This window comes from Haliotis asinina, chromosome 7 (genome assembly GCF_037392515.1).
Source record: "Haliotis asinina isolate JCU_RB_2024 chromosome 7, JCU_Hal_asi_v2, whole genome shotgun sequence".
NCBI lineage: Eukaryota > Metazoa > Mollusca > Gastropoda > Lepetellida > Haliotidae > Haliotis > Haliotis asinina.
The window spans coordinates 26,739,295-26,760,630 of record NC_090286.1 but is presented as its reverse complement, the minus strand read 5'-3'; the positions used below and the strand labels follow the sequence as shown (position 1 = coordinate 26,760,630).

General features: G+C 39.7%; 3 protein-coding genes across 3 annotated transcripts; 2 read left to right on the top strand and 1 right to left on the bottom strand.

Annotated features, from left to right (window-relative positions):
• Window positions 1–533: 533 nt before the first annotated feature.
• LOC137290788 (uncharacterized) lies at window positions 534–5,114 on the bottom strand. The gene is made up of 6 exons (XM_067821912.1): window positions 4,988–5,114; window positions 4,301–4,762; window positions 3,687–3,760; window positions 2,336–2,472; window positions 1,576–1,729; window positions 534–641 (listed from the first exon to the last, which is right to left on the bottom strand). Exons 1-6 carry the CDS (start codon window positions 5,112–5,114, stop codon window positions 534–536), a joined length of 1,062 nt encoding a protein of 353 aa, XP_067678013.1.
• A 1,822-nt stretch (window positions 5,115–6,936) lies between these two features.
• Window positions 6,937–9,228, top strand: LOC137291669 (uncharacterized). The gene is made up of 5 exons (XM_067823099.1): window positions 6,937–7,207; window positions 7,599–7,687; window positions 8,159–8,301; window positions 8,529–8,772; window positions 9,112–9,228. Exons 1-5 carry the CDS (start codon window positions 6,937–6,939, stop codon window positions 9,226–9,228), a joined length of 864 nt encoding a protein of 287 aa, XP_067679200.1.
• Window positions 9,229–14,603: 5,375 nt separating this feature from the next.
• On the top strand, window positions 14,604–16,548 carry LOC137291560 (uncharacterized). The gene is made up of 5 exons (XM_067822939.1): window positions 14,604–14,874; window positions 15,281–15,369; window positions 15,610–15,752; window positions 15,937–16,180; window positions 16,432–16,548. Exons 1-5 carry the CDS (start codon window positions 14,604–14,606, stop codon window positions 16,546–16,548), a joined length of 864 nt encoding a protein of 287 aa, XP_067679040.1.
• The last annotated feature ends 4,788 nt before the right edge of the window (window positions 16,549–21,336 follow it).

Genomic DNA, 21,336 nt, shown 5'->3' with positions numbered 1-21,336 from the left:
AGTTTAATATTCAGTGAACTCCCTCTAAACCGACATCCCTCTAATCCGGCATTTCCTGTAAACCGATATATTTATTTGGGTCGGAATTTATCCCTATATGATATCATGTAACAAACTCCTTCTAATTCGAATTTCGACACTCAAATCCGGTCCAAAACGTGTTTCTAGTGCCTGACTCTAAACCTACGTTGTAATTTTACAAGTTATTGCACTGAATGTAAGGAAATCACTGATCTTGAGCAAACACTTCTGACCACCCGCCAAACCACCATGACTGACTCCTGTGTTCATTATTGAATATTATAAAAAATATGATCATTTGTTACTACACAGAGGAATATTTGTTGATATGGAGTCATCGATATAAACATGTATTTCACTGTGTATGTTTAATTTGTTTATATATAGGTTTACATGGCTGATTGTGTTGTCATGAGACAGTCACTTGAACAAATTCTTCCAATGTGGATTCCTGTGAGTGTAATGGTTCGAGGTGGAACGATCCGACTGTGTATTTTTTGACAAGAGGAAATTTAAGGCGTAACACCATCTTGGTTGTCAAAACCCAGTTTGCAACAGGCAGCGATGGGATCGGAACAAACTTGTCTGCCACCAACACCTGTTGTCAAGGTTGAGCAAATCTGAAAAGAATGAAATTAGATGTTGTACCGCTTATCTCATTATTGTACAAATTTCATGGCAGAGTACCCAAAGTAAGGTTTTTACACATTTTACGGTTCGCTCAAAACATTATTGCTAGCCAAATTATTAGCCACAATGGTTAACACTGTGTATTCGCTCTCATAACATCAACTGGAAACACGGCACTATAGTCTGTCGATGTCGATTTAGCCCAGTGAGTAAAGCAGAATTTCGGTCATATATTGGAACATCAAACTACATTATACGTATATTGGGAAATGAACCCGTATCTTCAATGAGACGGAACAACGCTTTAACCTCTAAGTCACCCAAATATCTTCAGGGCTTGATAAACAATGGTACTTTACATGCATATAACTACAAAACTAATGCCTAAAGTTAATGATTATGCGATTATACTAATATTTGTATAGCGCCGATATCCGGTTCCACTGCTCAAAGGCGCTTTGATTTTCCCTCGATCAACGGCACAACGTATTTTCAGTCTCAAAACCGAGTTAATGTAGCTTTCCTATCTTTACAAGGTACCCGTTCACAGCTGGGTGGACTACTACACATAGTCACAGTCAACTTGGTGTTTGCATGTATTCATGTGGCCACCATCTGTTCATATACCAACGGACTCGTGGGTCTTTTAAGTTCATAGGGTTGTGTACTGTACACAAAGTTTTGTGTTTGTGACAACACTGTATGAGTAGACGTATACTCCCCAAGGAGCTGAGATTATCAATGACAGGAGTAATAATAACAATGTGATTTTTTTTACGAACAGTAGAATCGACATTCGATGTTACCGCTCTACTATGAAGGGTATTCACGGAATAGAGGCAACCTCAAGTCACACGTAAAGACGGTCACATAAAATTAAAGATATAATATTAAAATGAATGTTAATGGTAAGTTGGCACTTACCGCCAGGCCACGTCCACCGTAGAGCTCAATGTAGTTTAAAGGTAGATTGGCAAGGTTAACGTTGTTCTGCTGGTTGGCCGAGAGGGTGACGGTAGCAAGGACGCCTGGGTTCTGGGAACCCGTGCCCATTGTCCACAAGCCCCACCTTTGGTTCCTGGAACATGCCATAAAATGGAATATATTAGGATAATACTTTAGACAGAGATAACATTGTCAAAGTCAGTGGACCATCATATCAGATCAGTGGATACACAGTATCAATAACGTAACGTAACTCTAGCGTGATCTCCACTATGGACTACCTCGTGTACGAGGACGTTATGTTTCACTGCAGTTGTATCCCATATATGGTCTCACTTATTTCTAGATGAAAGGGTAAGGTACCCTTGCCAGAACCAAGAAGTAAATGTCTGTACATAAAAGCAACAGAATCGAATCAAACATCTCGTCTACCAACAGAGCTCATTGGAGGTCTACATGTTTGTGTTCTTCACTTTCAAATGATGGTCTGACTAAATTAAAAATCGTCGCAATCCATCACAAAACACGCAAAGCCAATTGCTCACCCGAAATCAAACTTACATAATAACCATAAACTTCAATAATGCGTCACCTTTGGAGATGTCATTCACATCTTGAATGAGATGATTTCAGAATAATATACTTGATTGTTGTATCACTGATCAAACAGGTTTGAAGCACATTTTGAAATGATTTGTGTATTCAAGCGTGAGGTGTTTCTGAACACTTCAACTCATACCCGGCAATGACTGGACCAAGACCGTCAGAAGTACAGCCAGCCTCTATGCGTGACCTGTCTGTCAAGACGATGTTGTATGTTCCTGTTGCTGTTGTTGACCTGAGATTCAAAGTCCCTGATACACCCCGTCTCACAATCTGGAGCAGATGAAGAGGACTTAATGAATGAAAAGACCGTAGTATTACTCGGGCATCACTAACAAACTCTAAACGCTATAACGTAATGTTATACGGATATGGAAAAGATCATTTCTCTCTGCGTGAGTGAGTGAGTTAGTTGAGTTTTAAGCCACACCCAGCATTATTCCAGCTATATGGTAGCGGTCTGTGAATAATCGAGTCTGGACCAGACAACCCAGTGATCAACAACATGAGCATCGATCCTAACAAATCCTAGGAACCGATGACATGTGTCAACCAAGTCAGAGAGCCTGACCACCCGATCCCTTTAGTCGCCTCTTACCCAAGTATTGTCGCCTTTTATGGCAAGCATGGGTTGCTGAAGGCCTATTCTACCCCGGGACCTTCATGGGTCTCTCTCGCTAAGAAGACTAAGTGCCCTGGTTTAGGGTCCTTATCTACAAAATGTTCTCAATGTTACATTCTACTGGAACAGTCTATCATGGTTAACGACTGGCGAGTGAAAAATAGGGTTACATGCCCTTACCAATCATAGGAAATATAACAATATTTACAAAACTCAGTTTGTAAAGGCTGTCAAACTGCAGAGAATATTTTGGAAACCTATGACATAATAGTTGGCAATTCAACTTACATATATTTCAAAATAAATTTTAAATAATGTTAATACAATATATATACTTCTCTTCAAAGATTTAGAGTCACATATAACACTCACTACTCTCACATGTATATGTTATGTATATATATATTTGGTTATATTGAAGATTGATATCTTTACTCTCTTGGGAGAACCAACTGCAAAGCTAAGGCAGATGAATTGCACGAGGTTTATGCTTCAAATTGCTGAAAAGCATGTGCAAATATCGTGCATGTCAACAGAACTGGTGAGTTTTAGTGTAAACTTTTGTCAAGAATTCATCAATTTTCAGTAAAAACTCATGATGACAATAATCTTTTCAATTTTACGAAAGTATTTTACAATCAGTTCATGTGTAAACAGTATGGAATATTTTGCTATGTTTACACTAGTGACTCTAACATTTTGATGAGAAGTATAAATGATAAATAACGCCTCTTTCGTTGAGAATCGCAGATTAAAGTTATGTTTCAAATTCATGTCACCGCATAAATTCCACCAAAGTGAGACCTGCATCACTTTCTCCAATATGAGGTCAATGACGTTAAAAATGTCAAGTCTTGGCACTGACCCCCCACGCTGATCTCCTCAGCGTGACTGATCCAGTGAAGCCTGTAGCGGTGAAGGCACAGGTTATTGTAGTATCTGAAAAAAATCAACACTTTCTCAAAGACTGATGTCATGATGGCAATTTATTATAATTATGGAATAAATCCTAAGATTTGTATGCAAACCCATTTATCCATTCCCTTCCAAATATAAAAAGTTTTTTCTTTCAAATCACGATTGATTGACAGATGTATTCGATATGAATGGTATTATGCCGATGGTGATAGAAAAACGCTGAGTGAGCATTACATACTTTCTGATAGTTTCAGAATTAGTACCGCTTGTGCAAACATGTGAACAACTGAACGGACTTTTAACATAATACAAATCAGACTTCAATATCGGTAATTTTCATGTAAAAATATGCTCATAAGCCAGATTATCTGCATAATGTATCATCAACTTACATAATTCCTATCTCTTATCCTATCCTATGGCTCTATGTTTGTGGCACTCAGTCACTCACTCACTCACTCAGTGTTTGTATATTGTTCCCTGTTTAAGACTTTTGGGTTTAAGTCTCAATACTATGACATATGTAATCAGGTCTGTATTGTATATCAAGGAGGCACTTACTCTGGATTGCTTGCAGTCGGTTGAGTCCCCTTCCCAAACCAGCAGCTCCGCCAGTGAGCCCAGTTAATGGCAGAGCGGCCCCGAAACCTGCACCTGGGAAAGGAATCCTACCAGCTCCAAACCCTGCTGCACCAAATCCACCTGTACCAGTGCTTCCTGTGGAACTTGAGCTAGACACAGGTGACCATCCAGAAGAAGACCCGGCCTGGCTGGACCCCCACCCGCTTTGGCTTGACCCCCATCCACTTTGGCTTGACCCCCATCCACTTTGGCTTGATCCCCATCCGCTTTGGCTTGATCCGCCTCTACTTGAAGGAGTGTTTGAAATTCCAGAAGCCAATCCAACACCTGCACTTGGAAATCCAGAGTCCATGCCAAATAGAGAAGCAGTCCCCAAGCCACCCATTGCACCACCTGTTAATCCACCCATTGCACCCCCTCCAAAACCACCCATTGTTGCACCTCCAAAGGCACCCATCGGGCTACCTCTCATGCCAGCCATCTCACTTCCGCCGATGCCACCCATTGCACCACCTGCTAATCCACCCATTGCACCACTTGCTAATCCACCCATTGCACCTCCGTTCATACCACCCATTGCACCACCTGTTAACCCGCCCATTGCACCACCAGTCATGCCACTCATTGCACCTCTGTTCATACCACCCATTGGACCTCCGTTCATACCACCTATTGCACCACCTGCTAATCCACCCATTGCACCTCCGTTCATACCACCCATTGCACCTCCGTTCATACCACCCATTGCACCTCCGCTCATACCACCCATTGCACCTCCGTTCATACCACCCATTGCACCCCCTCTCATAGCGTTCATGTTAAATACTTGGCCGAAGGCCATCTTGGCCATTAAAGCTACCGCTGTTGCGATAGAGAAAGACATGCTTGTCGAGAGCCAGATCAATTTCTCTTAAGTTTACGGCAAGCTTATGCTATATACCCAAACTTAAACGATTACGTAGCTGAAATATCGCACGCAATGTTAATCCCTCCTTCGTCATCTTCGGAACCTTCCCTTATTACACAACATGGACATTGGTCACTTCCTCATTCGACATGCCCACCAGCGTGGGCCTGTAGTGGGTAATGGTCAGTTGGACAAGTCATGCTCGTCTTGTTTTTTGTACATATAAAGTTTACTGTAAGCCTGCAATATATCGTTTCTAATGTTCACAATTGTTCTGCTGTTAAGTGTTCTTAAGCTGTTAAGTTTCAAATGTTAAGTTTGAAGTCTCACATCGCGCCTAATCTATAGTTCCATACTGTCAGATGAACAAAATGCCGGAAAAGTCGATTCACTATGGGGTCCATGAAACTTGCAAAACGTAATTCTATTTCTTGGCAGATATATATTGAAGTAATAAATTTGTTAAATTGCCATACATGATTGTCTCCCTAAGGCAAAAAATACAGTGTAAGACATTAATTGGAAGTCGTTACGTAACTGTACATACGATACAAGCAGACAAAACTTTGCTTATCCTTTGCTCATTTGCCAGCGGCAATAAACCAATCACGATGAGGCAGTGCAAGCAGTTTGGTCATTCACGTATTACCTTTTCTATCTTATGTATCAAGAGTTATCTGTAGAAATGATTGGAGAATTTGCATAAGGGCAGTCTTTGATTGTATCGTTAAATATAGTTAATGCTATACACATGTCGCTGCATTGACACACATTACTTCAACTATTATGTCGATTGGCTTTACATGACTTCAATCCAGACCAAACGTTATATTATAGATATGTCACAAAAAATGCAACCTTGGTATGTGAACCGTGAATATCTGGGTTGATACACCAACTAAAAACACCCGTGAAGATCCTTGCCCCGCCTTTTGTATAATCTTTGTAAGGTTGTGAATCAATGTTGTGGCACCTTTATTTGTTATTGTCATGAGCGGTTTGTTAGATGTCTATCACTTTATGTCGCGTTTGATATAAATGTGATGCTTTCTGAATGCTACGTCACCAAATGCTTTGAGTGTCCTGGAGTTCATGTCAAGTGTGAAAGAAAACATAAATGATGTGCGATATTTCTTTTTAAAGTGTACACGAATCTAAAGATATCTATGAAGCAACTGATCAAATATAAAGTATTTACTCATTTGCACCTTATATATTTTACTATGAAATGTTTCTTTGATGCCGATCACATTATGTCGCGTGTGACAGCATTTTCTGCATCTTCAATGCTTCTTTTACCGAATTCTTAAGTGTGTGGGAGCAGAGGTCAAGAGTGGAGAGGAACAAAACCAAAAATTAAGTATTAAGTATTTACAATATTTTTTTCAGAAAACAGCGTACGCGTTAATGAAGAGAATAATATTGAGGAATCTATATTACGGAAGTAAATATTGTTTAGATTAGGAACGATTATGAGAGGAACGTGTCATGTACGTAACATTATGCTGTAACATTATGCCGCTGCACCGTAACCGTAACATTGCCAGTCCTTAATTACATCAGGTACGAAGGATAGGACTTCCGACATGCCCTCTCTTTTATTCCTACAACATAATTAATTACCACCTTATTATACCTGCATTGATATATAAACTCAGTCAGATAGATACCAGCATTAACTCAGGTCCTTCTCGAGTACAGTTCTACCATGGCTTTCCTCGCAGTAGCTCTTCTATCTGTCATAGCTCACCTGGCTTTCGGTCAAGGTTTTGGACAGAGCAATGCAGGTGTTGGACAAGCAGGTGTTGGTAACGCCGGATTTGGTTTGGGTCAGACAGGAGGGTCTTGGGGTCAAGCTGGATTTGGAGTTGGTGGCATAGGAACTGGCGGATTTGGTACCCATGGACTCGGGATTCGTGGAGCGGGCTGGGGTCAAGTTGGAGCTGGATTGGGCCAGAATATTGTCAACCCTTTCCTGAGTAAGTATTTTTGTTAATACGTGATAGAGTCACTGCACCACTTAGTTCCCTCTGCAGTTCACGGGACGTTTAATTTCTTGAATGATGCGGTACAGACAATAAATAATGTCCTCACATTATGAATGTCTTTTGTAAACATAAACATGTTTGTCAGTTTTCAGAGAATAGAATTCATTATTCGTTAACTATGTTGAGTCTGTAGTCAACACTAAAAAACCCTGCCATCGCTTCAGAAGAAACACATTTACGTTCCGGCAATATCACCACATACTACATGATACTAAGTACCAAATTTACTTACTCCCTCTCCAGACACGACCATTACGTGCACATAACTAACCTTGTATGTGTTGTGCGACATAGAGTTTAACTGAATTTGTTCTTCCTGTAGATACGACCATTACATGTACTGGAACAGGAACAGGTTTTGCCTTCTCTGTGACTCTAAGGAGGATGCAGCCATCTTGGGGAGTATGGGGCGTAAGTTGGCTTTATTTTTCTTTATCGACTTCCATTGAAACCAGGTTTAGATGGATATTGCACAGCGTTAGGGTTTAGCTGCGTTAGGTTTCCATCTATGGGGACATGTTTGGGTTAAGGGAATACCTGGAATAGTAAACACTTAACTAATAAAGCTGTTGCTCCATCTAAAAGGTTTGGGTAGATGTATGCCTTTGAGAAATCTGTTTGAAGGAAAGAAACAGACAATTGACTAAGCTTCATACGCCTACTTTGGGATTACGATTCGACTAGATTTTCGCATGTCGGGGTACACCAGGCTTTCACAGCTTCCATCCACGCGGGGAATCGAACCAGGGTCTTCGACGTGACGAGCGAATGCTTTAACCACTATGCTACCCGACAGCCTCTGGTCACTACAACTCGATACTTACGGTAGTAGGGCTTTCACACAGCACCTTGAGTATTATCCATACATTCTTTTCATTTCAGCTTGGTCGATCTCGCAGCGGTTTATCTGGAACTGCCGTTCTAAGGACTACAACCGCATCAGGAACCTACAACCTCGTCATCAGTGAGAGATCTCGTGTGGAGGCTGGATGTACCTCTGATGGACTGGGACCTATCATTGGAAGGTTAGGATCTTTCTGTTTCCAAACCAGGAACTGATTACTCCATGCATTCAGTCATGTGTGTGAAATTAATATTTTGCCATTATTCGTAAAACAAAATGCCCACAACTGTTTAAGTTCAAACTGTTTTCTTCACAATAATGTGAAACTGTCAACGATTACTCAAATGGATGTGTTAAAAGAAACAATCAATTTGTAAATTCATGCATCATTCTTGGTCTTTCCTACAGCAACGTCTGGGGCCAACGGTGGGGTCAAGGTCTTGGTCAAGGATGGGGCCATGGTCTCGGTCAGCAGTGGGGTCAGCCATGGGGACAACAGTGGGGACAAGGTTCATGGAGCACTGGAACGACCACCACCCCCGGAGTTGTTACCTCTGTAACCCTCACTACCAACCAGGAGACCAACGTTGACTTGGGAACTGCCAACCTGCCATTCAGAGAGCTCGAGAGATACGGAGGACTCGGATTTGCTGTAAGTACTCGACACATTTGTGACAGGCATTATCGTTTTAAAATGCATATCTGGGCTGGCTGTAAGTCAATCCTGAAAAAACTGCGATTTCCAAATAGCATAAATGATACAAATTGTTATGTATGCAATGTGTATATATATCAGTTTGAGGGCAATACTTTGAGTCCATTTTGACTTCAAATAAAAGTATAACATGTATGACGACGCTTCAGGGACGAAGGTAACTCAAAGTTCCTTTTGATTCAGTTCTGTAAGTTCATTGTGAAATACGTTGCTCCTTAAACATTCCATTCATGTGTCATCCGATGGCATTCACATTCATCCACAAACGTTTTTCAGCTCTGCACATCCTTGACCAGTGGCCTTGACGGACGTCAAGTATGTGTGGAGCCTATCCTGGCCTGCTGCAAGCTGGGATTCGACAACACGGACGCTGTAACACCAACACCTCCATAAATTGAATTATTTAAAAGCCGCATCAAATGCTGAATGTAAACTGTGGGTATAGTTTTCTTATTTATGAAGGCATCTATCACTCCTGTCCAATAATTACTGAAATTTCTCATATTTTCATCTCACCTTATTTTACATCTCACAAGGCCCGTATGATCCGATTTTGAGTGTTGCAGGATGATTGTAACTCATTTAATGAATATTGATTTAAATTTATTCCTTTGCATCGGAACTTGACATATCTCCTCACCTGAACGTATATCGTAACTGAATGTTTCAGTTTCATCAGATATGATACAGCCTCATCATTCATACACAATCATTCTTCATTCCTGTGCATGTGGGCAGAGGGTTTATATTAGTAAACATTTCTAAGAAGCGAGAGAGTCTTTCAAGTCTCTCTTAACAGAACGCACTGTGCAGATTGCACGAACTGATAAATCATGTGCATACTGTCTCATAGCTTTGATGGCACCAGAGGTCTTACATGTTACATATTACATACATGCATGTTGGTCCATAGCTTTGATGGGACCAGAGGTCTTAGCTATTACATATTACATACATGCATGTTGGTCCATAGCTTTGATGGCACCAGAGGTCTTACATGTTACACATTACATACATGCATGTTGGTCCATAGCTTTGATGGCACCAGAGGTCTTAGCTATTACATATTACATACATGCATGTTGGTCCATAGCTTTGATGGGACCAGAGGTCTTAGCTATTACATATTACATACATGCATGTTGGTTCATAGCTTTGATGCGATCATAGGTATTTGTAATCACATAATTATACGCATGTTGGTTTATAGCGTTGAGAGGAAGGATCCGGGGTATTTGAAATTACATGCATGCATGTTGGTTCCTAGCTTTGATAGGATCCGGGGTATTTGGAATTACATCTATGCATGTTGGTTCCTAGCTTTGATAGGATCCGGGTTATTTGAAATTACACCTGTGCATGTTAGTTCTCAGCTTTGATAGGATCAAGGTTATATGAAATTACATCTATGCATGTTGGTTCCTAGCTTTGATAGGATCCGGGGTATTTGAAATCACATATTTGCATGTTGATTTATTGCTTTGAGGGAAAGAACTGATGGCTCATATCAAATGTATTCCTGCGAGATTATGGGTTTGTTATGGGTTTTCCTGTTGCCTACAATCTTTGGATTCAAAGACGATTGATGTACAGCTTCGTTGATGTTTCTACCGCAAATACAGATGCATTAGGTTATTTGGTTATTATGTGCCCGATATTGGGAGCCGATAGATGACATTTAATCTACACTGAGATGTATTTTTTATGAAAATGAATTATTTTTTAAGAAAAGCAACATTTAATTATCTGCATTCAACATACATACATCCTTCATCTCTTCCTATGTAAGAGTCATGTGTATAGATTGGACATGTATTTAAAACAAAATGAATATTATAACACAATTGATGAATAAATCATCTTAATCATTATTGTATCTGTTCAGTTGTGTTGATTGAGTTGGTCAGTGAAGGTGTTGGATAAAAATCACATCCGAGGCCTCCTACTACCAGGGGCGCTGAAGGGCATGAATCCCACTGGTGCGGAAATGCCACATCTGATTTTGAAAGCAACTGTCATCATTGGAAGACACCATTTAGAAAGTAGCTAAATGTAACAAATATTACAGACTCTAGTATCTTTGTTCCGTGATTCAACCCTCACTTCCAGTGCCAGGCACCTAATCGTCAGCATACAAAGACAGCCGTCTAACCCACTCAGCCACTACGGCTTCCACAAAAATGGATTGTGGACAACTGGTTGTCTAGATCATGTACTTTGTGTACCCCGTTGATAAATTGGACTTAGCTCCCATGGCTGAAAGCTATGAATGCACAATGCCAGTGTGAACAGTGTGTTGGCTGGGTCGTTTTCTTTGGCTGACTTTTGACAGTTTGATCTTGGTGCCCGCAGAGATATACCTTTTGTTCACAATCAGCTTACAACATGGGGAATATTGTACTTGGTACAAACACATCTGTTAAAGGTGCATCTGTAGTACCGCATTTTTGTGTGTTATTGTTTAATATAGATTTGCCCGGAACTACCCATGTACAATGATTACACGGAAATATAACACTACAATACTCTGTTCATGAATATTTGCGATCTGCATTACCACTTCATGTTATGACAAAGGCATGCGAAATCGTTCTCCCCTTCAATAAGACAACACAGTTTGTCGAATGCATTTATACTTTGAAAATATGTCTGAAGTATAAATGATATAAGTCACTACACATCATTACTATTGCCGGAGGATGCAGGTATATATATATATGTGTGTGTGTGTGTGTGTGTGTGTGTGTGTGTGCTTCGAAAATATAGCTTTAGATGGTTTAGATATTCTCGGGTCATCGTGTGTATTTTTGAGACGAATTCGTGTAACCGGAAATCAAATAACTATAACAGGGAATGGTCGGGCCCGACAGGTACTTCGAGTTATGCATAATATTCGAGACACCGACATTCGACTTATCGGGATTTGACTGTAAGTCCTTTGTAACTGGAAATATGAAGGAAGTCACCAGTCTGTATGAATAGCGAGTGTGGTTTTAGAACCACATCACTGTGGTATTCTCCAAACACCACACTGACATAGGTAAATCTTGATATGGATGCACACTTGTTGCAAACAACGTAAATATAGAAGCTCACTGCAGTCTAAAAGTCTCGTGCCATCATCATTGATGTAATGTTTACAACTATTAATCTCTTTACAAGAAAACGAAAACATTATTTCTGAAGATGGTTAAGATTTGGTATTCCCAGCCTCATTCACTTTGATTGTCAAAACATTCACTATATAATTGTTTGAAGGCGTTCTTTATTTAGGACTTATTCATTATCAGACAAAGTGGAATATTGCTTATACTGGCGGTAAACAAACAACAAAACAACAATCACTCTGTTTTCAACATACATTCCATATATCGTACACCCCATCCTGTATTATGTTTGTGTATCAATCCTCTGCAGCCCAGTACTGGTGAAGCGATCGCTCATCACGCCGAAGATCCAGGTTCGATTCCCCACATGGGTACAATGTGTCTACTTTGCCAGGTATCTCCCGCCGGGATTGTTGCAAAAGGTGGTACAGCTAACTCACTCACATTGCTTACTTAATAGATGTTTGGTATGTGACGGGCACAGCAACACTCCTGTCATGCGATGATGGGTGTAATCAAACCAGGTTATCAAATGTTGGACCGAGAAACCCTCTGGTATGATATTGCTGTTTGCTGTTTAACGCCGCACTGGGTTATTTCCATGTACTTCACGAAACTCTGTAAATAGTGTGTCTAAGCCACTCACTCCAGTGACTGACATCATGAGCATCAGTGTATGAAACTGGGGCACTATGACATGCATCAACGAAATCAGCCAATCTGGCCATCTGTTCCCGTCAGTCGTGTCATACGACAAGCTGGATTACTGAAGAGTCATATCTTAATGTTGAATTCCATTTCAGGGGGCACGTGTACAAGTGAAGAAATCTTATAACTTAAGAAGACAAAGAAAAGAACAAAGAAAACGGTCTTGATCTGTATACGTATTTTTCACATCACGATGCTGTTAAGTGGAAACGATGCTGTGAAATACGTCATATGCTGAACTATTTGATGTGAGGCATTTTATTTTATGACTGGGGGCGGTGGCGTAGCTTAGTAGTTGAAGCGCTCGCTCATCACCCTGAAGACCCGGATTCGAATCCCAACATGGGATAATGAATTGAGACCCATTATTGGCGTTCCCGATCGTAATATTATCGGAATATGCGTAAAACGATACTCACTACAACAAGACTTTATTGTCTCTTCACATGCACCATCTGCAATACCCAACACCAGGTGTTCGAGTGAGTGAGTGAGTTTAGTGTTACGCCGCACTCAACAATATTCCAGCCATATGTCGGCGGTCTGTAAATAACCGAGTCTGGACCAGACAATTCAGTAATCAACAGCATGACCATTGATCTTCGCAGTTGGGAACCGATGACATGTGGCAACCGAGTGAGCGAGCCTGGTGTTCGAAAGTACGTTGAAATGAAAAAATAAACCCAGTGGAAGAAGGATCCACATTCTGAGTCTTTCCATAAGTAATTCAAATTTGTTCATGCACACGTAGAAAGAGCTCAGATGTTTACATGTTAAACTCTGGGATAAACATTCTCAGTTTCCTTAGGTTTGTTAAGAGCTGAAGTCGTGAAGATACGGGTTAGAACTAGTCTTCAGCAACTCATGCCTGTTGTAAGAGGCGACTAACGGGATCGGGTGGCCAGGATCGTTGACATAGTTGACACATGTCATCGGTTCCCAGTTACGTAGACCGATGATCAGGCCAAGACTGTCTGGTCAAGACTCAAGTATTTACAGACCCACGCTAGTCGGTATTGACCAAAAAACAATCGCTACGGGTCACATTTAAGTGACACTAACACATACCCTCCAAACCCTACTTTCACTATGTAATGCAAACGTTCCATAAGGGTATTACTTCACATAACGTCTTCTTGGAACGAGGGTTTGAAGTGTAGCATGTTTGTGAACGTATTGCAAATTCAAAACATATCTTGTTTGAGTGTTTAAAAATTAATTGGATAAAGGGAGTGTTTGAATGAGGTTGGTTTTACGCCGCTTTTGACAGTATTCCAGCAATATCACGGCGGGTGACACAAGAAATGGACTTCACACACTGTACCCCTGGTTGAAGATAACACGGAAGAAGGTTGTTCTGCCTGAGTTTCATTGGACATATTTTGAAAAACTAAAATTAGCTAAGTTTCTCAGCTCACAGAAACATATTGATCTTGAATCTGTAACCTATTGACAAAAGTAATAGGAATTCAGTCTTGTTAATAATAATTCGTTCATAAGGAAACATAGATTTATCATAATTTTAAAGATTACAAACTGTAAATTAGTGCATACAAACTTCCTCAATAATTATCAATGCAAATTATGACCGTATATGAAAGAATGAATAAATACATATTTTGGAGCATTTCCTAGATAAGGAAGCAATGGAATCTCGTCATAGTAATTATAGAGATTAAACCGTGTCGGACTACAAAACTATTAAAGAAGCATGACACATGAATGAATATGTGAATCGCAAGATTACGTAATCTGCTGTAGGTTTGGCATATAATTTATCTGGGAAAGCCGGTCCTTAATTGCATAAGGTACACGGGATAGGCATTCTGAATAGGTTATTCTTTGATGTCTCTGACGTAAGTAATTACCGACTTGTTACACCTGTGGTGGTATATAAACCCAATCAGGCATATACAAGCATCAGCTCAGGTTCTTCTCGAGTACATTTCTACCATGGCTTTCCTCGCAGTAGCTCTTCTATCTGTCATAGCTCACCTGGCTTTCGGTCAAGGTTTTGGACAGAGCAATGCAGGTGTTGGACAAGCAGGTGTTGGTAACGCCGGATTTGGTTTGGGTCAGACAGGAGGGTCTTGGGGTCAAGCTGGATTTGGAGTTGGTGGCATAGGAACTGGCGGATTTGGTACCCATGGACTTGGAATTGGTGGAGCAGGATGGGGTCAAGTAGGAGCAGGATGGGGCCAGAATATTGTCAACCCTTTCCTGAGTGAGTATTATCTGTTGCAGCAGCTTTTCAACTAGAGTAAAATTAATGTGTGTTTCATAGGACGTTAAATTCTTGAATTATATGATGTCTAAAAATTCTTTCAGGTTTATGCCAAAATACACAATGTACATTAACACGTTGGGTGTGTTTACAATATGTGCCAATAGTGTCTTTTGTAAACATAAGATTGTTTGTCCATTTTCTGAGAGGACCGTTAATTACAAAAACTAATAATCCCTGGTATCGCTTCAAAAGAAGCTTTCATAGTTACCATTCCCGTAAAGTCACCAACTGTATTTACCTCTCCAGATAAGACCATTACCTACACTGGAACTAATCTAAATTACTCCTTGTGTGTGTATATTGTACAACAGAAAGCTTTTCACAGAATTATCTTTTCCTCCAGATACGACCATTACATGCACTGGAACAGGAACAGGTTTTGCCTTCTCTGTGACTCTAAGGAGGATGCAGCCATCTTGGGGAGGATGGGGTGTAAGTAGTCTCATTCATTAACTGAACTGGTATGTGGTTTTGAGTGTCAGATACTTCATGAAATGTTTCTACACGGACGGACAAAAGAACGCGTGTTTGATGTGGGACTCATGACTGACCCTGAAGTATGTATTATCAAAGTATTATTAAATCCACATTCGTTTTTCCACAGTTATCCACAATTCTACTCCCGTGACTTGAGTGACACGAGCTGAGACTGTCTGTTTCTTTTTATTGCAGTTGGGTCGATCCCGAAGTGGCTTGTCTGGAACTGCCGTTCTAAGGACTACAACCGCATCAGGAACCTACAACCTCGTCATCAGTGAGAGATCTCGTGTGGAGGCTGGATGTACCTCTGATGGACTTGGACCTATCATTGGAAGGTACGGACGGTTTGTTCTTGATATGGGTTGGTGCTGAGTTTGTTAAAGTCATACTGAGTACGTTGTAAGGTTGTTAAAAGAAGTTTCATGTTATTTCACATTTCTACGCTTTAATAACCTTTTATTACAAACGGAAAAGAAGTTGTCAAATGCATCTTTATATCTCACTATGTCTCTTCAACAGCAACGTCTGGGGCCAACGATGGGGTCAAGGTCTTGGTCAAGGATGGGGTCATAGTTTCGGTCAGCAGTGGGGTCAGCCATGGGGACAGCAGTGGGGACAAGGTTCATGGAGCACTGGAACGACCACCACCCCCGGAGTTGTCACCTCTGTCACCCTCACTACCAACCAGGAGACCAACGTTGACTTGGGAACTGCCAACCTACCATTCAGAGAACTCGAGAGATACGGAGGACTCGGATTTGCTGTAAGTTTTCTGTTTAAATGACATATGGTGTTATTTCGTAGTCGCCAGTGACTTTAATTCGTGCCTATTGTGTGCATTTTAAACCTAACCCACTGAGGTGTGAGGGAAGTTGAAATATAATTAAAATTGAGTTTGTCAGGTAATTTGTGAAAGAAAATACCCCCCCCCCCCCCAAATATATATATGAAAAATTAAAAAGCAATTCAAACACCAAACATTCACATTCACCCACAAACGTTATCGATTTTCAGCTCTGCACATCCTTGACCAGTGGCCTTGACGGACGTCAAGTATGTGTGGAGCCTATCCTGGCCTGCTGCAAGCTGGGATTCGACAACACGGACGCTGTAACACCAACACCTCCATAAATGGATGGTGGGGAAGCCGAAACAAATGTGTAAATACTGAAAGCAAAATGTGTGAATACTTTCGTTGTGAATGCAAATACTAATCTATTTGATATTTGTTGCTGCAAGTTGGGATTCAACAACATGGACGCTGTCACACCCACACTTCCATAAATGAGTGATGTGACAGTTGAATGAGGTGTATGAATGTTGAATGCAAACTATGTGGACATGTTTGTTGTGAATAATAACAGAATGAGTCATATTAAGAAACAAAGTTCGCTCCACCAAGTGTTTTGTAATAAAACATAGTTTTGCTTGAACTGTTATAATAAGCTTTGATATCATAATATTTCAGGGCAAAACTATACTTTATACAAAACACACTGGTGTAGAGCGATCTTCTCCAAATTATTTTAATCACATCGGTGAATTATGTAAACCATATCGGACAATATGAACGTCGCATTCCTACTACCAACGTAAGTTTAAATCAGGACATACAAATGAAGCTTACTAATCAAACGACATTTCACGACTGCATTGTGGGAATGAAAACATTGCGAACGTTGCCGTGCTGCTGGAAAATTGTGAGTTGAACTATGAGACGTTCTAGCCGTCGGAAAACATAAGCGTAATGTATCCACCAGTGATGTTAGCTGTGTGATGCTACTGCAAACCATAAAACTAAAATACCGCAGTCACGCCGAGACATTGCAATGCAAAACGATCATATTATCGTCTGAAAAAGCACTGTCGGCGCCTTTGATCTTTCACCGAAGCATGTTAGAATTGCTCACAGTTTTTATCTCATATCTTAACTGCCTTGACTGAACTTTTATTATGCATGTTCTGTTCATCATCAATCATTATCACAAGCGCATTGGTTATTTATTTTATAAATAAAAATACATGAAAACTCACACTTGTGTTTGTTACACACTTCCTTTGTCATGCAACATTGGTAATAGAGGAGAACATGACATCATCATTCACATGCCTTGTGGGTAAGGGACAACTCTCATGAAAACGATTTCTGTTCGATTAGAGCTCTGATATGAAAAATGGAGGTGTAACTGTCTCTGTTAGAAAATGTTTAGCTGATAATAATCTCATAAATCGTGCACTTGAACCGTGATATTATTTTACTGTTTCCATATATATATTTCCCCTGAAAATTCACCAGTCTCTGACGACAAGGATTGTGATGGTATGTCTAAACTCGAGGGTGAACATATACTTGTTGGGCTGATCTCAACGCGAAAATGAAGAACGTTCTTGAGTTTATTCCTGATGACGATGTGTATGATGCAGATGATTATCCTGGTGATCTGTTTTATATTGAGAGGAATTCGAAAGTCAATGTACATTACAATAACTATGGTATCAAACTTGCAGAGTCATGTCGAACATATGGGGTACGTACTATTAATGGTCGACTACATGGAGACAAGACTGAGTTCATGTGTGTCACACATATATAATGGTACCAGTGTGGATGTCAATATGTTAGCATCCTACTCGCTGTTTCCCTATGTCAATAACTTTGGTACAGGCACACTGGATCGGTCTTGTAACCTCCCACTGTATTGTTCCTGACAGGTGGAACACTGACAGATCATAGTGTCATAGATAAGGAGAGTGAACTATGGACTAAGTACGTGTGGTCAAAGGACTTTGATAGCAAATTCATTTCATATTTTGAATGTTTGTTTAGCCAGTCACTTTGTGATAATTTATTAAATCTTCTGGGTATATGTATTGATGATTCTTTATCTCTGTTTATTGAGTTACTCCTTGTACATACTAGGATTATGTATTACCTGTATATTTCAGTAACGATGATAATGAACAGCGCCCATGGTGGGCTCGGGAGTTATTAAAGCATAGCAGTTACATGGCCCTCAGAGCTCAAAGAGACTCCAGTGAATGTCTAGATATCTTTAGATAGTTTAGAAATTGTTTTAGAAAGGTCTTCAGGGCTAAGAAGGACTTTTTAATAATATTCTTGAATCTGGTAATTTTCCTTCTTGTTGGGGTACGAGCATGATTTGTCCTGTGTATAAGTCGGGTTGCAGGAATATTACAGATGATTACAGAGGAATTTTGCTTACAGATTCTACTTGTAAGGTTTTTATGCCTATTCTTCATCGTCGCTTTCAGTGTTGGTGTGAAAATCATAATATTATTAATTAGTTAGTTAGTTAGTTAGTTAGTTATTAATTATTAATTAGCCGGGTTTAGAGCCGACTGTTCTACTCTTGGCCATATAATTTCTCCGCAGCCTTTAGCATGATAGCACTCATTCTTTGTTATGGTTCTGAAATTTGGACACATCTTATTGTAGTACGATGGAAATTGTTCACATCAAGTTTGGTCAGTATATGTTAAAAGTTTGAAAGTCCACATGTAACAAAATGGCCTTGGGTGAATGTGGTAGAAAACCTTTACAGTTTACGTATATATCTAATGCAGTAAAATATTTTGCAGACTCTTAAAAACGCCTGATTATAGATAACCGAAAGAGTGTTATCGTATGTTACTATCGTTAGACAGAGTAGGTCGCATTTCATGGGCGTCTAAAATCAATAACATTCTTTTCCAATTTGTTTTTGGTTTTGCTTGGATAAGTCAGGTGATTGGTAATCAAAAGGTCTTTATGACATTATTTAAACAAAGATCATCTGACAAATGATTCCAGTCATGGAAATCATCTATGCAAGCCAACAGTAAGTGTACTTATTATAAACATTTTACATCTCTGTTAACTGTAGAGAAACACTTGGTATGTAATATTTAAAAATCATATTTGCTAGATTCAGGTGTTGTAATTTTAGGCTAGCCATGGTATGAGGCAGATATTAATATTCTGATATTAACTATAAGGAAAGGTATTATAAATCTAATGGTATTTTATTAACTGAAGATGAATGGCATGTATTTTAGGTATGTAATGCATACACACACTCACACACATACATATTACCTTCATCCATTGCAAATGAACCTCTTGATAAATTACTGTATAGAATCTCAACCCTGAAATAATTTAATGGTAAATATAAACGCAAAAAAAGGAAAGCTGTAGTGTATTCACAGAAGCAAACATGTCAAAAATAACTCGATTGATAGCGCTGACAATACTGGTCGTGTGATATGGGGGTCATTTTCAAATTTTGACACATGACCCACAATAAATCACATCAAAATCAAAAACAGAGCCAAATGTCAATATCTGGTGTAGAAATGTTACTTCAGCTCAAAACCTCAGATAAAGGTGTCCTTTTCATTGACTTTGCAGGATATAGTCAATAACTTAATAGGCATATTTCAACAAAGAAGCCGTCAATGCTGAGTACTTTTCACCGTACTCAGTACTTCAGTACTTTTCACCGTACTCAGTACTTCAGTGCTTTTCACCGTACTCAGTACTTCAGTGCTGTTCATCGTACTCAGTACTTCAGTGCTTTTCACCGTACTCAGTACTTCAGTGCTTTTCAACGTACTCAGTACTTCAGTGCTTTTCACCGTACTCAGTACTTCAGTGCTTTTCACTTTTCACCGTGACGCCTCTGTCTACATATTCATTTCTTTTTTTCAAAGTAATCCTTCATCTCAAAAACATTTTGAAGACAACATAAAGTTTAAGTTATCCACCACCCAAGTTTGTTTGTTTAACCCCATTTTTTAGCTTTTTTTCAACAAAATCGTGGCGGGTGAAACCTGAATTGAACGATTTGTGCTGATGGGTCGAAAGTTTGAACAACTAGGCTACCCCTACCTTCCATCAGACAAGACATTCAAGTAATCAACAACATGAGCACCGATTTACCCAGAATCAGAATCTAAGCTCATGCATTTATTATCTTAATATGTTTATTAACGAAAATAACAATTGGAAAGAGCATAGTGGAACAGGGAATGTAGTGTTTACTGCGTGGCAAGTTGGGGAAAAACGATGTAGTCGCCTCTGTTCACTGACCGTTTTATGTTCATGTCTCTATATGAAACACGTAAACCTGTCTTTGCTGTTGCATGCACAATTACAAATATCATAGATTAGTTGCAAGTCGCCTCATATTGAAGAAAGCTATGAGGATCATTCTACAATTATGGAACTTTTGTACGTTTGTCTGTAAAGCTGAACATTGGAGAAGGCCATCATGCTAATCCAAACGCTGGAAGTCACTACAGCATAGGCCTTTGTGTCGAATTTGAAGTGACGTATTTAAACATGCGTCGCAGCCTTAACATTGTCACGCTTCTATTTTGAGATACATGAAAGTTCGACAAAACAGTGTTTGACAAGAGTATCATATTGCTGATTACGTCACAATTTAAGTCGTTTTTGACTAAAAAGGTTGTATGTATAAAATCTGAACATTTGAATATATGGCGGCGTGTGATCTTAAACATAGAGTCCGGAGTACAAGTATGCTGAAGTTAAGCAACGATGCTCATAGGCAAGGGGGTTCTTTGGATGGGTGACCAAGAGAGCGTTTAAAACTGTATCTGTTGACCCAGCGGTGAATGGGTACCCGGTGGGATAAGTTATATGACTGTTAACCTTCTAACGGCTACAGACAACCTGGATTAACATCATGCACACATGCGTAGGGTTGGATGTCAATTATTATAATTTTATATCTAAGTATACACTTTTCACCTCAGGCCTCAGGTCACAATCAAAAGAGATGCATCTAAAGAACAAGCAATTAACTGTATGTATACAACGCGATCTCTCTGTTAAGATTAAACCATTTAAATCCCATACCGAGGATCGTATTAACTATTAACTCTTACTCTTTA

What these genes read in the sequence shown, in the direction of transcription:
- LOC137290788 (XM_067821912.1), bottom strand. Translation starts at nt 5,114, where the DNA reads ATGGGTGGTATGAACGGAGGTGCAATGGGTGGTATGAGCGGAGGTGCA. An exon ending in AGCAGGTGGTGCAATAGGTG is followed by an intron (nt 4,763 to 4,987) that starts GTATGAACGGAG and finishes GTGCCTTTGGAG; the next exon opens with GTGCAACAATGGGTGGTTTT. An exon ending in ACGGTGGACGTGGCCTGGCG is followed by an intron (nt 642 to 1,575) that starts GTAAGTGCCAAC and finishes CATTCTTTTCAG; the next exon opens with ATTTGCTCAACCTTGACAAC.
- LOC137291669 (XM_067823099.1), top strand. Translation starts at nt 6,937, where the DNA reads ATGGCTTTCCTCGCAGTAGCTCTTCTATCTGTCATAGCTCACCTGGCT. An exon ending in TATTGTCAACCCTTTCCTGA is followed by an intron (nt 7,208 to 7,598) that starts GTAAGTATTTTT and finishes TTCTTCCTGTAG; the next exon opens with ATACGACCATTACATGTACT. An exon ending in CATCTTGGGGAGTATGGGGC is followed by an intron (nt 7,688 to 8,158) that starts GTAAGTTGGCTT and finishes TTTTCATTTCAG; the next exon opens with CTTGGTCGATCTCGCAGCGG.
- LOC137291560 (XM_067822939.1), top strand. Translation starts at nt 14,604, where the DNA reads ATGGCTTTCCTCGCAGTAGCTCTTCTATCTGTCATAGCTCACCTGGCT. An exon ending in CTTGGACCTATCATTGGAAG is followed by an intron (nt 15,753 to 15,936) that starts GTACGGACGGTT and finishes TCTCTTCAACAG; the next exon opens with CAACGTCTGGGGCCAACGAT. An exon ending in ACGGAGGACTCGGATTTGCT is followed by an intron (nt 16,181 to 16,431) that starts GTAAGTTTTCTG and finishes ATCGATTTTCAG; the next exon opens with CTCTGCACATCCTTGACCAG.